The sequence below is a fragment of the Chiloscyllium plagiosum genome, unplaced genomic scaffold, assembly GCF_037043375.1.
Source record: "Chiloscyllium plagiosum isolate Xiang-an unplaced genomic scaffold, Cpla_swu_hap1 HiC_scaffold_1, whole genome shotgun sequence".
NCBI classification, from domain to species: Eukaryota; Metazoa; Chordata; class Chondrichthyes; order Orectolobiformes; family Hemiscylliidae; genus Chiloscyllium; species Chiloscyllium plagiosum.
Window position 1 is genome coordinate 25,617,159 of NW_028270139.1, and position 16,640 is coordinate 25,633,798.

At 42.9% G+C, this 16,640-nt stretch overlaps 1 protein-coding gene across 2 annotated transcripts in view; it reads left to right on the top strand.

The window, feature by feature from the left end:
• The window catches only part of ap1ar (adaptor related protein complex 1 associated regulatory protein), a 128,476-nt gene that overhangs the window by 94,666 nt on the left and 17,170 nt on the right, over positions 1-16,640 (top strand). For both annotated transcript variants that reach the window (XM_043697636.2, XM_043697627.2), the window contains 2 exons: positions 6,500-6,564; positions 10,766-10,842. In XM_043697636.2, the coding sequence (XP_043553571.1) occupies positions 6,500-6,564; positions 10,766-10,842 (142 nt within the window). The remainder of the gene's footprint in view (positions 1-6,499; positions 6,565-10,765; positions 10,843-16,640) is intronic.

Here is a 16,640-nt window from a genome sequence, read left to right on the forward strand (position 1 = left end):
CAATGTGTCCGGATCATTGGGAGGGAGAGGGGTTGTAGAAAACACTTGACATAAGCCTCCAAATCCCTTCAAGAAGCAAGTTGCTAATGTGAAAGGAGAGCATGCCAGGGATGAAGGGCTGCTCGGATAGTTAAAGCCATCTAGGCTGAGAAGCTCCAATTTATTACTCCACTTCTGGACATCAAGCACCAACATTTATAAGACCTTGAGTAAGGGTGGCAGCTTGTGCAATTAAAAAAAATCTTTGTTTCTTCATACAGCCTCCAGATTCCACACTCAATCTAGGACAAAATAAAACCCAGAGGAGCATCAGGGCTATCTCCATCAGCCACTTTAAACTATTTTAAAAAGGAACAGTAAGTGTCTCTCAGATTGCGCCATTGAGGGCCTCTTCCCCAGCAGCGCTGAGGCATTTACTCAGTAGACAACTCTCCAGAGAAGGCTTGAGCTCATGCCAATGCTGTGCCCACCAGAATATGGACCCATAGCCAAAGAAGGAAGAAACAGCCAAGATTTCCAACACCAAGAGACTTGCTGGGGTGCAGGCCTCTCCTGAGTCTAGTACAAATGCTGAACTTCTGGAGTAGACTATTGAAGAGCTGAAGAAGGGAGCAAGCAGGGAAATGTCTGAAGAGGTGCCAGAGACCGTGCATTGGCTATAATGAAAGACTTAGAGTCGGCCCAAGTTCTGAATGCTGTTGTGGCTCTAGCGTACATGCGTGGATGCAGGGGGAGTTTATTTCTCAAGCTATGGATGCATTCAATTTATTGGCTCAGTGAAAGAGGGGGAGTTGCAAAGGGTCTTCAACTTCCCTCCAGGGAGGTCATACTTGTTGAGGGAGTGGTGGTATGGGGTGTTATGGAGGTTTGCTGGAAACACCCCAGCAAGCAGACATCTCCAGGTCCCAGACCACTAGAAGATACCTGCCAATGCTATCAGTGGCAAACTGGCAAAGCATGAACAGGCTTTCTGAAGCTCCACTACAACTGTCAAGGTGACACCAAGACAGTGATATGAAAGAAAAGATTAAAGGACATTGAAGTCAACTTACGTGCAAGGGTGTCATCCTTCTGTGTGAACTAGCACTTTAAACAAATATAGTAATTTTGAGCACAGTCCTGTACTCTGTTTTAGTCTGATAAGGGTTCTGGTTATTCGTTTTGCTTATGGGCTACACTTTGTACCACGTGTACAAGTGTGCCATGTTAAGTAGCATGGAGAGTGCTGCAGAGGCTGGTATTCTCGGCATGTTCTGGAGCATAAGTGAGCGAATCAGCAGAGGCTAGCCACTCTACATTTCTGTCTTACATGAACGCCCCTTTAAATAGAGGTTTGAGCCATGTAAGCACTGCTCCCACATAATCCCACGTCTGTACGTAATAATGCTTTGGTTATGAAATGTAATAGGAGATGTTTAGTGCAGAGGGAACAAATAAAGTTATGCCAAGCAAACTACTGTAACATTTAAGGAAACGTTCCCCTTAGGACAGAAATCCCTCTGCACCGTAATCATCTCATAACTCTGATTGTCCACATACCTTAATGTAAAATCTAGCGTAAAATCGAGCCTCAGATCTTTACTTTGAGTCAATTGCTGCATGCATGAAAAGCAGTCTGACTCTTGGTATTTGATCCCCCTGTGATATAGCCCAGCAACTTTGGAATCTCCTGTCTGTATTACAGTTTTGTTGCATGACTTTAACCTTCAGATTCATGGGTCAGTGAATGTTCATGCACGGCTGCACATAGCATAAGCCTTTCCACCATCACCACTATTGATGAGTCTTTAGTGTCCTTTTTTCAGTTAAATAGACCACAGCATGTGGTTCAAATGTTAATGTTAGGAATTGATGGAGCTTCTACACCTTTATTCTGCAATTACTCCTTCCTATCAGTACTAAGTTCTTAACTGAGCACACAACAATATTTTTCAGTTCCTGTTTTGATACCTCTCATTTGGGTGTTTTTTTCACTGTGCCAGAACATGTGCAAACAGAACTGGGGACCCTCCCATTTGGGTTACGCATTCTTTACAAGACTGCCTTTTGTAGATTGATTTAGGAGAAAGACAGTGGTTAAGTTTTAATTTGATTTGTTCAGACTTCACACTATGCTTCACCTACCACCTTCCCGTCTCTTTCACCAGTATTATAGATAGCTTTCTCCTTTCTTCTGGCATGGTCGGTCTGTATTCAATTTCTACAAGACTATCAGCCTTACCATTATCTTGCTTAATAATCCTACTATTTCCTGATGTGACTCCCATCTCCAATGTTATTCAAGTCACTTGTTCTTTCTCCCCCCCAATTCACTAATTCTTCCATTCCATTCCCTGACCTAACATTACAGACCTCACCTCTTTGTCCCCTTGCCCCTAACACTGATTCTGTCCTGTCCATCCCAGTTTCCTTCCTCCATTCCCCAGATTGACACAGTGCCTCTGATAAAGGTCCTTTAATTCAATCTCTTCTATTTTGTTTCTTCCTACCTGATCCACCCTGATCGGAACCTTTTTGCTTGAGCTTCCCTGCCCATTCTGGCCAGGTTGCTGGTATGGAAACCAGGGAGGCAGCTTGCTTGGTAAGGTTTCTTAACCCCTTACTCTCAAGTGACTAACAACAACAAACAAGACTACGTTCCAACTGAAACTTCTTGAATTGCTTGTCCTCATCAGGATTTACTCCTTAAACTGTAAGCATTTGTACAGATAAGTGGCTTGGTTTTGAAGGAGGCAAGTTAATTGACGTTTGTACACTCCAGAATTTGGAGAAGATGACTATCTCACCAGGTATGCGCCTCTCATGTATGGTCAAGTTGTGAACACATGCTGTGCAAATTTGGGAGATAGGATAGTAATTCCATCAAGCCAAAGTGTCGATGAGTATTCATGACATGTTAACAAATGTAGAGGACATCAGGAAAGCCGACCTGCCCGAAAGATTGAGAAGTTAATACCGAAACCTTAACCACCCTTCTAAAATCTGCAAATAAGTGCAGAAGATTCCATCCACAAAATCACATGGAAAAATGAATAATTTTCCAATAATGAAACAGTCTTGACTGGAGAGCGGATGCAAATTGGGCAAAAAAAGCAACACATCGGAGGGCTGGGAGCAGTTTAGATTTCAGCAAAAGAAGCCTAAGAAATTAACAGGCAGCAAGTATAAATTGAGGGTAACCTTGCAGGTAAACTTGCAGATAACTTACAAACGGCACAGTGGCTCAGTGGTTAGCACTGCTGCCTCACAGCATCAGGGTCCCAGGTTCAATTCCAGCCTCAGGCGACTGTCTGTGTGGAGTTTGCATGATCTCCCCGTGTCTGTGTGGGTTTCCTCCGGGTGCTCCGGTTTCGTCCCACAGTCCAAAGATGTGCAGGTCAGGTGAATTGGCCATGCTAAATTTCCCATAATGTTAGGTGCGTTAGTCAGAGGGAAATGGGTCTGGGTGGGTTACTCTTCGGAGGGTCGATGTGGACTTGTTGGGCCAAAAGGCCTGTTTCCACACTGTGGGGAATCTAATCAAACTGACTGTTAGAGCTTACATAGATATATGAAAATAAAAAGACGAATGGAGACAAATATAAGTTCCTTACTATATAATGGGGAACAGAAAGACGATAAACCAAGAAATACATATTTTGGTTCTGTCTTCACAAGGGAAGACAAATAATGTCGCAAATGCTAGGGAACACCACCCTGTAATGAGGAAAAGGAACAGAAGGAAATTAATATTAATAGGGGATTGGTGTTGTGGAAATTATTGGGATTATAAACCAATAATTTACACCCCACACTATAAGAAGTGGCCCTTGAAATAATGGATGCATTGATGGTCATCTTTCAAAATTCTATAGACTCTAGAAAAGTCATTATGGATTGGAGGGTGGCTAATATAGCCCCATTATTTATAAAAAGAGGCAGACAACAGGGAATTATAGACCAGATACCCTATTATCATTATTGAGGCTAGTGCGAGAGTCCATTATAAAAAGATTTAGTAGCAGAGCACTAGGAGAACAGTGACAGTATCAGACCAAGTCAGCATGGAATTACAAAAAGGAAAATAATGCTTGGCAAATCAACTGAATTTTTTTTTGAGGATCTAAGTAGAAAAGTTTGAGGAGTAGCCAGTAAGTGTGGCTTGCTTAGATTTTCAGAAGGCTTTCGATAAGAGCCTACATAAGAAGAGGTTTGCGTGTAAAATTAAATCATTTGGGATTGGGGGTAGTGTACTGATCGGGATAAAGAACTGGTTGGCAGGAAACAGTAGGAGAAATCGGTCTTTTTCCAAGTGGCAGGCAGTGAATAGTGGGGTACATTGATCAATTTTTGGATGCTAGCTATTCACAATATATCATGATTTAGATGAGGGAACTCAATGTAATATCAAGTTTGCAGATGACAGAAAGCTGGGTGGGAGGGTGAAATGTGAGGAGAATGCAAAGATGCTTCACTGTGATTTGGACAGTTTGACTAAATTGGCAAATGAAGTAATGTGGATTAATTAGGTTATCCACCTTGGCATAAACAGGAAGGCCGATTGTTATCTGTAACAAATTTGGAAAGCAAGAAGTGCAACAGGAGTTGGGAGTGCTTGTATAGAAGTCCCTAAAAGTAAGCATGTAGGTACAACAGGCAGTGATGAAGGCAAGTGGTATGTTAGCCTTCATAGTGACTGGGTTCAAGTACAGGAGCAGGGATGTCATGCTGTAATTATATAGGGCCCTAGTGAGACCACACCTGTTTTGGCCTCCTTATATGTGGAAGGATGCTCTGTCTATGGAGGGAGTGTCACAGAGCTTTACCTGAATGATTCCTGGGATGGCAGGACTGACCTACGGAGAGAGATTGGCTCTGTTAGGAGTATTTTCACTGGAGTTTAGAAGAATGAAAGGTAATTATAGAAACCAATAACATTCTAACAGGACAAAAAAGGATGTTTCCAATGATTGGGATGTCCAGAACCAGAGATCACACTCTAAGGATACAGGATAGTTTAGGATTGAGATGAAAATTTTTTTCACCCAGAGTGTGGTGAGCCTGTGGTATTCTGTGCCACAGAAATCGGTCGAGGATAAAACATTGAATGTTTTCAAAAAGGGGGTAGATGTCTAGTGCTAAAGCTTATTGGGAGAAAGCAGGAACAGGAGACAGAGTTGGATGATCAGCCATGATCGTGTTGAATTTTGGAGCTGGCTAGAAGAACTGAATGGCCTATTCCTCTTCCTTTTTATATTTCAATGTAAAGTCTTGACTCTGTCCTTTTCAGTTCAAATCCCTTCATCAGAGGGCTCCTCATCCCATCCTCTGCCTGTAACTTGCTCCAGCTGTACAATCATCAACCAATTACAGTGCTTCATTTCTGGCCTTATGCATTTGTTACTCTTTTGTCCCATTATTGACATTTGGTCTTACTGACACTGAGCTCGCTCCCTAAATCTGGATCAATGGTGCTGGAAGAGCACAGCAATTCAGGCAGCATCGAGGAGCTTCAGCAAAATCGACGTTTCGGGCAAAAGCCCTTCATCCTGAAACGTCGATTTTGCTGAAGCTCCTCGATGCTGCCTGAATTGCTGTGCTCTTCCAGCACCATTGATCCAGAATCTGGTTTCCAGCATCTGCAGTCATTGTTTTTAACCTCTCTCCCTAAATCGCCATCTGTGTTTTTGACTCTCATCGGTAAGATCCCTATTGAAAGCTATCTCTTTGTGCAAGCTTTTGACAATTATTCTCTCTGGCTCGATGTCCACTCCTATGTGAAGCTCCTTAAGCATTTCCGTATTTTCAAGATGTTATATAAAATTAAAAACAAATTGCTGGAAAAAGTTAGCAGCTCTGAAAGCATCTGTGGCAAGAAAGTAGAAGTTCTGAACTCCAGTTCTTTAGAAGGGTCACTGGACTCAACGTTAACACTTTTTTTGTCTAGATGTTGCCAGACTTGCTGAGTTTCTCCAGAAATTGTTTTTCAGATGTCAGGAATCTATGGTTCCTTGTTTTTGATATAAAAGTAAGTTATTTACATCCTGAAGTCATTTGGTCAATACACCTGGGTAATATTGCAATAACCTATTTGAAGTTTTTTAAAAATTTTTTAAATGTTGTTTAAGAAATTAAATTGCAGTTCAATCTGTTTATTTTAGTGAGTAGCTCACTGATCTGATATAAATACATATTTTGCCTGTTTTCACGACTGCATTAGGAGTATTTCAAGATTAGCTCTGGTATGATACTTGATCCTGAGGCAGGAAATGAAAAAATATTTTATTTTGGAAATATTTTGCAAGAGTTTCTGCTCAATACTTTTCCTCCCTTGGTAGTTTGCTTTCTGCTTTACTACTCATGTTTTTTATTTAAGGCCACCTTGATGGAGGCTCTACCTGCAAGTTAAACCTTGTATATTTTGCATCTTGCTTCATCTTCCAGCTTCTGGTCTAAAAAATAAAGTAATAGTAACGAATGAACTAAAGATAATTAGTTAATCTATGTGTGTGCTTTATAGCAACAAAGGCTGCAAAAGGTGAAACAGAGGACCAAGTCTGCTTCAAGCTCTGATCAGCAAAAAAGGTGAGTTTTTTTGTATTAAAGTTTAAAGTATTTTTTATTTGCAACTGCTCCAATTATATCTATAATTAATAGATATTGTAAATGTTTATCTTTTAATTTTTGTAAAATAAGGATTAAGAATTATTTGTACAGTCTGTTCTGGTATGATAGTTCCATTCCCATGCAATCCTGCATTAAAAGAAAATAGTGTAATAGCAGCACCATTTAAACCAATGGGACCAGAATCGTGTTATAGCCAATACAGGTGAGGGAAGTTAGTGTTCTACAAATAATGGTCTAAATTGTTCAATTGCATTATAGCCAATTTGTGTTGAAGAAATGCATGTTGTAGTGGAACCAACTGTAGTACATATTATGAATTCCAGTTATTTCTTTTGGACGATTATTTTCCCCAAGACCTTAAAATGGCAAAGCATATGGGAGTTACAAAAAAATAGCAGAAGCTAGCTGGCATGCATGTTCCCAAGCTGTGCTCTTGGCTGGAATAGTTAACAACTGAACCTTACAACAATCAATGAGCTAAGTCGATTAGTGGCAGTATTTGACATCAGAGTGTTTTAAGGAAGAAAAATATCAGTTGTTTCCTGGTTCTGTTTGGTATCCTTGTAACATATTCAGTGGTCAATTAACTTGCCTATAACTACTTAATTAATTGTGTCATCTAAGCTTCCACTTCACAGTTGTTGTGAAAGATTGCTGTGTGGTTGTAAATCCCTTGTAATTTGAATAAATAAGTTTGAATAGATACAAGTCCATCTGTGCTGGTTCAGGGGATAAAAAGCAGTTCTTGCTTCTTGAAATGTAGTGAATCTGCCCAGTGTTCCTCCTCACCTTTATTCAAGAGTATAACCTAATTTCTGCAACCTTTCCTTAAAACTTAACTCTCTTAACTCTGGCATTGTTGTGGTAATTCTGTGCTAGCTCCTCTCCAAGTCTTCTGTATTCTTGCTGAGGGTTGTTGCCCAAAACTGTTCCAGATGGAGTCTAGCCAGACCTCTGTGAAGTTGTAACACGGCTTCCACCCCTTAACTGAATACAAATGCCCAAATCCATTATCCTTTTAAATTATTTTTGTTCCTGTCGAGTGATTTCTGTACTTGGATCTCAAATTTCTTTCCATCCACAGCTCTTAACGTTCACCATTTAGGAAGTATTCACATTACCTTTTTGTCTAAAATGGATGATCTTATTGTTATACATTGTGTTCTGTCTGCTATTATTTTGCCCACTTATTTAATCTATCACTGCGGCCAGCATTCAATAAGATCATAGCTGATCTGATAATCCTCAACTCCTTTGTGCTTTTCCCCCATAACCCTTAATTCCCTTACTAGTTAAACCTTAGCCTTGAAAATGCCAAATGACCCAGCTTCAACAGTTCCCAGCAGTAACATGTTCCACAGTAACATGTTCCACAGATTGACTGAGGTAAGGCCCTTTGCTCTCCCACAAGGGGAAACAACCTCTCCAAATCTATCATGCCCCTAAGAATATGCTTACAATAAGGTCACCTGTCATTCTTAAGTCCATTGAATATCCCCCCAACCTATTCAACTTCTCATAAGACAGTCCTCCCCTTGTATTGCCATCGAACAATTCTTCCGTCGCCTCCGCCTCCGAGCTTACTTTCACAATCAGGACTCCCGCCCACCTTCCGAGGACCCCTTCGCCCACCTCCAACACACTGCATCCACCTGGACACCCCGCGCTGGCCTATTACCTGCCCTCGACCTCTTCATTTCCAACTGCTGCCGGGACATTAACCGCCTCAACCTGTCGACCCCCCTCCCCCACTCCAACCTCTCACCCTCACAACGCGCAGCCCTCCAATCCCTCTGCTCCAATCCTGACCTCACCATCAAGCCAGCGGACAAAGGGGGCGCAGTGGTAGTCTGGCGCACTGACCTCTACATCGCTGAAGCCAAACGCCAACTCGAGGATAACTCTTCCTACCGCCCCCTTGACCATGACCCCACCCCCCATCACCAAACCATCATCTCCCAGACCATACAGAACCTCATCACCTCAGGAGATCTCCCACCCACAGCTTCCAACCTCATAGTCCGGGAACCCCGCACTGCCCGATTCTACCTCCTTCCCAAGATCCACAAGCCTGACCACCCTGGCCGACCCATTGTCTCAGCATGCTCCTGCCCCACTGAACTCATCTCTACCTACCTCGACACTGTCCTATCCCCCCTAGTCCAGGAACTCCCCACATACGTTCGAGACACCACCCACGCCCTCCACCTCCTCCAAGACTTCCGTTTCCCCGGCCCCCAACGCCTCATCTTCACCATGGATATCCAATCCCTCTACACCTCCATCCGCCATGACCAGGGCCTCCAAGCCCTCCGTTTTTTCCTCTCCAGACGTTCCCAACAGTACCCTTCCACCGACACTCTCATTCGTTTGGCCGAACTGGTCCTCACCCTTAACAATTTCGCCTTTGAATCCTCCCACTTCCTCCAGACCAAAGGGGTAGCCATGGGCACACGTATGGGCCCCAGCTATGCCTGTCTCTTTGTTCGCTACGTAGAGCAGTTGATCTTCCGTAATTACACCGGCACCACTCCCCACCTCTTCCTCCGCTACATTGATGACTGCATTGGCGCCACCTCGTGCTCCCGCGAGGAGGTTGAGCAATTCATCAACTTCACCAACACATTCCACCCTGACCTTAAATTTACCTGGACCATCTCTGACACCTCCCTCCCCTTCCTGGACCTCTCCATCTCCATCAGTGACGACCGACTTGACACTGACATCTTCTACAAACCCACCGACTCCCACAGCTACCTGGATTACACCTCTTCCCACCCTACCTCTTGCAAAAATGCCATCCCGTATTCCCAATTCCTCCGCCTCCGCCGTATCTGCTCCCAGGAGGAGCGGTTCCACCATAGAACACACCAGATGGCCTCCTTCTGTAGAGACCGCAATTTCCCTTCCCACGTGGTCAAAGATGCCGTCCAACGCATCTCATCCACATCCCGCACCTCCGCCCTCAGACCCAACCCCTCCAACCGCAACAAGGACAGAACGTCCCTGGTGCTCACCTTCCACCCTACCAACCTTCGCATAAACCAAATCATCCGCCGACATTTCCGCCACCTCCAAACAGACCCCACCACCAGGGATATATTTCCCTCCCCACCCCTATCCGCCTTCCGCAAAGACCGTTCCCTCCGTGACTACCTGGTCAGGTCCACGCCCCCCTACGACCCACCCTCCCATCCTGGCACTTTCCCCTGCCACCGCAGGAACTGTAAAACCTGCGCCCACACCTCCTCCCTCACCTCTATCTAAGGCCCCAAAGGAGCTTTCCACATCCATCAAAGTTTTACCTGCACATCCAATAATATCATCTATTGTATCCGTTGCTCCCGATGCGGTCTCCTCTACATTGGGGAGACTGGGCGCCTCCTAGGAGAGCGCTTTAGGGAACATCTCCGAGACACCCGCACCAATCAACCAAATCGCCCAGTGGCTCAACATTTCAACTCCCCCTCCCACTCTGCCGAGGATATGGAGGTGCTGGGCCTCCTCCACCGCCGCTCCCTCACCACCAGACGCCTGGAGGAAGAACGCCTCATCTTCCGCCTTGGAACACTTCAACCCCAGGGCATCAATGTGGATTTCAACAGTTTCCTCATTTCCCCTTCCCCCACCTCATCCTAGTTTCTAACCTCCAGAAACTCGATCCCCTGACCTGTCCGGACTTGTCCGACCTGCCCAGCTCCTTTTCCACCTATCCACTCCACCCTCTCCTCCCTGACCTATCACCTTCATCTCCTTCCCCACTCACCTATTGTACTCTATGCCACTCTCTCCCCACCCCCACCCTCCTCTAGCTTATCTCTCCACGCTTCAGGCTCTCTGCCTTTATTCCTGATGAAGGGCTTTTGCCCGAAACGTCGATTTTGCCTGTCCTCGGATGCTGCCTGAATTGCTGTGCTCTTCCAGCACCACTGATCCAGAATCCTCCCCTTGTATTAGCCTAGTGAGCCTTGTCTGGGTCACCTTCAATGTCAATATATCTTTCCTTGGACCAAAACAGCTCTCCATATTCCAGGCATGGTCTGACTAATGCCTTGTACAGTTTTTGTCAGACTTCCCTGTTTGTCAAATATCTAAAAATAGGCACTTCAGTGCACATAACTAAATGGATTGTTTTACTTTTCTACCCTGTTCTGTGTAGTGAGACAGTTGAAGAAGACTTTGAATCATATTTACAACATGCAAAATCTCAATCTGAAGCTTTTAGGAACCAACACAGTAAGTTTTTTTTTGGAAAATAAGAATACAGGTTCTGTTCTGGAGTCTATTTGCAAATCAATTTGTTTGCAAGTCAGAACATGGTTCAGGAAAATGAAAAGCAGCATATATAGAAAATGTACGTGTCAGATTTTTAAATTTGAAATCTATGCAGGTGATTGCATTCGTAAATACACGCATTCATAAGTCGGATGTTCGTAAATTAGTGAACCTTTGTATATTTTCTCCAAATGATATTTGCCACAAATATTTTATTAAATACATAAATCACTGTTTTAGCAACATGTATTGAATGTACTGATTGGCAGTGTGCTAGAATAAGGACATCATGCCACTTAACATTTCAATCAATAGATTTGGTTTTAATACCTGCGATAAGAATGGTACAGATTCATGAATTGTTATCCTCAGACGTTGTTGTGGAACTTCTCATTGAAACAATGAAATCATGTACTGAAGGTGCTCTGTTAATGGAGAATTCCAGGATATTGACCCCAGTATATTGCTCAAACAATGATACAGGTCCATGTCAGAATGCTGTGTGATTGCAATAAAAACTTATTGGTGACCACTCATAATTCATCACAGTACCTTCATTGGCAGATTTGATCTTTTTCAATCAAACTGTTAATTGTTTTGATTTCCGGGTTTATGACAGAATTATTGGCTTTGATAAGGGATTGTAGCTTGTTCAAAGGTCCAAAGAGTGTTTTATCTTGTCTCATATCATTGCAAAGTTTTAAATATTTCCGGCTCAATTGTATACTTAGCCATTTAAGATCTATTTGTATATGTAATTCCTGAATTACTAACAATAGTACCTTGTTGGTACAGGTTCCATATTCATAGCTTCAGCAGAAATAGGCCATTAAGCACATTGAGCCTGATCTGCCACTCAAAATGATGCTGGGTGATATAATTTGTCATTTTTTTTGTCATTGTTACTTTGCCCACCTTTCAACATTTTTCATTATGGATATTCTTTAACAAACCTGCAAAATGCTATTCCTAACTACATGCTTAAAATTTTCATACCACATTCCTTCACCTATCACAAATCTCTACTTACCTTTCGAAGGCTCTTAAACATGTAATTACTATTAACTTTGTTGCCTTATTCTTCCATCATAATTTATGTACCAAAGAATGCTGGGGTTAAAATCAGTGATATTCCGCCTATTTCAGACCAGGTGACAATTTATCTTTCTGCAATCTTTAATACAATCAGTCACTCCACTATCCAAAACCCCTCTGACATATTTCCAGTTTCACATGTTCTCCAACTCCCAAATTACCTTGTATTTACATTATCTATCTGTTCACTTGGCTTCCTTTTCATCACTCAATTTCCACTAGCTTTTTGCACCTGTGTGCATTGCTTTAAGAATTGTTGTTTGCAAATCTATCCATGATTGCACTGCAACCTCTTGCAGCTCAAAATCACTGTTTTTAACTTGTTACTCTGACTTGGGTCTATATGCCGTCTCCTCCTTTCAACCTTAATTTTTATTCGGAATGTTCATGTTGAGGCTTTTGTGCCTGTGGAATTAGTTTATTGAATCTCTCTGCTTTGCTATATCACTTCCCACTTTTCAAAACAGCCTTAAAAAGGAATGTCTTGGGCCTTGTGTTTAATCATCCCGCCTAAATGATTTCCTTATCTTTCCCAGGGAAAAAGCATTGTGCCTCCGTTTAAGTGTTATGCAAATAATACATTGATGAGCAGCAACAGCTCTGAACAAGAGTCACTGAACCTGAAACATTAACTCTAATTTGTCTCCACAGATGCTGCCAGATCTGCTGAGATTTTCCAGCAATTTATGTTTCATTTCATGTTTTCAGCATCCACAGTTCTTTTGGTTTTTTGAAAGATTGAGGAGATTTCTTTTTTTTTTGTAGTGTAGAATGAAGAAATCTTAAACATAGACAATTCTCTCAGGGATATAATGTAGATCACAATGGCTGTGATGTCTAAAACTTTTAGGGGGGGAATCCATGTTGGAGCAAAAGATAAACCATTTAAGACCAAGATAAGACGGGACTTGTTATCTTAGGATGGAAAATCTTTGAAAATCTCAGTTTCAGGGAACTGTGGAAGCTCAATCATTCAGTAAGTTCAAGACAGAGACTGATAAATTTCTAATTATTAATGCCATCAAGTGATATGAAGATATCAAAGGAATGTGGTTTTGAGGATTGAAAATCGTGGAAAAGACTCAAGGGGGCGAATGGCCTATCCCTATTTTCCTAAACTGTTGAAGGACAGTAAGGATCAGAAAGTCATTGAGGTGATTTGAACATGTTATCAGTCTTTCCAAGCTCTAAACAACTTATGATCGTTTCAACTATTGTACTGAGGTTTTAAAGGTTTATGCTTGAAAGAATAGTGATAAATGGGAAAATCTGTTTCACCAAAACACACTTATGTACAAAATTAAACCAATTTGACATTTATGGAAGAGCATAAATCACTTACAGACTGCTACATATAATAGTTAGTGTTTTCAAGATGTTTGAAAGCTCTTTGAACTTCCACAATGATTTGAATGCCTCCTAAGAGGATCTGAGGATGGATGACAAATACTGGTATTGTGTCAGCAACACCCATCTCATAATGCAAAAATAAATTAGCCCTGCAAACTGCTCTAACTAATTTGTACAATTCCAATGCCCTTTTATGTTTGAAATAGTCTTGAATAAATATGATTTCACCAGTAATTTATTGATTATCATAGAATCCTTACAGTGTGGAAACAGGCCATTTGGCCTGACAAGTCCACACTGACCCTCCAAAGGTCCCACCCAGACCTATTCCCCACCCTATTACTCTACATTTCCAATGACTAACCTACATATCACTGAACGCTATGGGCAATTCACCTAACCTGCACATCTGTGGACGATGGCGAAATCGGAACACCTGCAGGAAACCCAAGCAGACGTGGCAAGAACGTGCACACTCCACACAGACAGTCACACGAGGCTGGAATGGAACCCGGGTCCCTGGTGCTTGTGAGGCAGCAATGCTAACTACTGAGCCATCGTGCAGTAGATGTGCATGATACAAGGAATTATTCATAGAACATAGAAGAATACAGCGCAGTACAGGCCCTTCGGCCCTCGATGTTGCGCCGATCCAAGCCCACCTAACCTACACTAGCCCACTATCCTCCATATGTCTATCCAATGCCCGCTTAAATGCCCATAATGAGGGAGCGTCCACCACTGCTACTGGCAGGGCATTCCATGAACTTACGACTCGCTGAGTAAAGAACCTACCCCTAACATCTGTCCTATACCTACCCCCCCTTAATGAAAAGCTATGCCCCCTTGTAATAGCTGACTCCATACGAGGAAAAAGATTCTCACTGTCGACCCTATCTAAACCCCTAATCATCTTGTACACCTCAATCAAGTCACCCCTAAGCCTTCTTTTCTCCAATGAAAACAACCCCAAGTGCCTCAGCCTTTCCTCATATGATCTTTCTACCATACCAGGCAACATCCTGGTAAACCACCTCTGCACCCGTTCCAGTGCCTCCACATCCTTCCTATAGTATGGCGACCAAAACTGCACATAATACTCCAGATGTGGCCGCACCAGAGTCTTATACAACTGCAACATGACCTCAGTACTCCGGAACTCAATTCCTCTACCAATAAAAGCCAGTACGCCATATGCCTTCTTCACCGCACTATTTACCTGGGTGGCAACTTTCAAAGATTTGTGCACATGGACACCAAGATCCCTCTGCTCATTCACACTACCATGTATCTGACTGTTAGCCCAGTACCCCATCTTTTTATTACTCTTACCAAAGTGAATCACCTCACACTTAGCTACATTGAACTCCATTTGCCACCTTTCTGCCCAGTTCTGCAGCTTATCTATATCCCGCTGTAACCTGCCACATCCTTCCTCATTGTCTACAACTCCTCCGACTTTCGTATCATCCGCAAACTTGCTCACCCAACTTTCTAACCCCTCCTCCAGGTCATTTATAAAAATGACAAACAGCAATGGTCCCAAAACAGATCCTTGCGGAACACCGCTAGTGACGGCACTCCAAGATGAACCTTTGCCATCAACTACTACCCTCTGTCTTCTTCCAGCCAGCCAACTCCTAATCCAAACCTCCAACTCACCCTCAATGCCATATCTCTGTATTTTTTGCAGTAGTCTACCATGGGGAACCTTATCAAACGCCTTACTAAAATCCATATACACCACATCTACCACTTTACGCTCGTCCACCTCCTTAGTCACCTTCTCTAAGAATTCAATAAGGTTTGTGAGGCACGACCTGCCCTTCACAAAACCATGCTGACTATCCTTGATCACATTATTCCTAGCCAGATGTTCATAAATCCTATCCCTTACAATTCTCTCTAAGATTTTGCCCACAACAGAAGTGAGACTCACCGGCCTATAGTTACTAGGGTTATCCCTACTCCCCTTCTTGAACAAGGGAACCACATTTGCTAGCCTCCAATCTTCTGGCACTACTCCTGTAGACAACGAGGACATAAAAATCAAGGCCAATGGCTCTGCAATCTCCTCCCTTGCTTCCCAGAGAATCCTAGGATAAATGCCATCAGGCCCAGGGGACTTATCTATTTTCACCCTTTCCAGAATTTCCAACACCTCTTCTCTACATACCTGAAAGCCATCCATTCTACTTAATTGTGACTCAGTACTCACATTGACAACAATGTCCTGTTCCTAATTGAATACTGACGAAAAGTATTCATTCAGTGTCTCCCAATCTCTTCAGCCTCCACACGCAACTTCCCACTACTATCCTTGACTGGACCTATTCCTACCCTAGTCATTCTTTTATTCCTGACATACCTATAGAAAGCCTTAGGGTTTTCCCTAATCCTACCAACTAAGGACCTTTCATGTCCCCTCCTTGCTGCTCTTAGCTCTCTCTTCAGGTCCTTCCTGGCTACCTTATAACTCTCAATCGCCCCAATTGAACCTTCACGCCTCATCTTTACATAGGCCGCCCTCTTCCATTTAACAAGGGATTCCAATTCCTTATTAAACCACGGCTCCCTCACACGACCCTTTCCTCCCTGCCTGACGGGCACATACTTATCAAGGACACTCAATAGTTGCTCCTTGAACAAGCTCCACATATCAATTACACCCTTGCCTTGAAGCTTACTTTTCCAGGCCACACATCCTAAGTCATGCCTCACAGCATCATAATTTCCCTGCCCCCATCTATAGCTCTTGCCCTGTAGTGCACACTTATCCCTCTCCATCACTAGAGTAAAGGTCACCGAATTGTGGTCACTGTCCCCAAAGTGCTCACCTACCTCTAATTCTAACACCTGGTCTGGTTCATTACCCAGAACCAAATCCAGTATGGCCTCACCTCTTGTTGGCCTATCTACATATTGTGTCAGGAAACCCTCCTGCACACATTGGACAAACACTGACCCATCTAACGAACTTGAGCTATAGCTTTCCCAATTAATATCAGGAAAGTTAAAGTCCCCCATAACAACCACCTATCGACTAAAGCACTGCAAGAAAGAAAAATAAGATGCATTAATTTGAAAAGGCCATCGCTGCAAACATCAACAATTTTGACAACTTTGCAACGCTTGCATGCATGAGGATATACACTATTTGAAATATGTGGTCAAACTCATCAAATGTGATATCAAAGTTGCAAACAGATTGGCTTAATCTTAGTCTCTTGCCACGAAGAGGGGTGGGGTTTGGAGTGCTTACACAAATCAATGGCTTCAGTCTTCCAAGTGTATAGTTGAAGGAATTTCCTCTC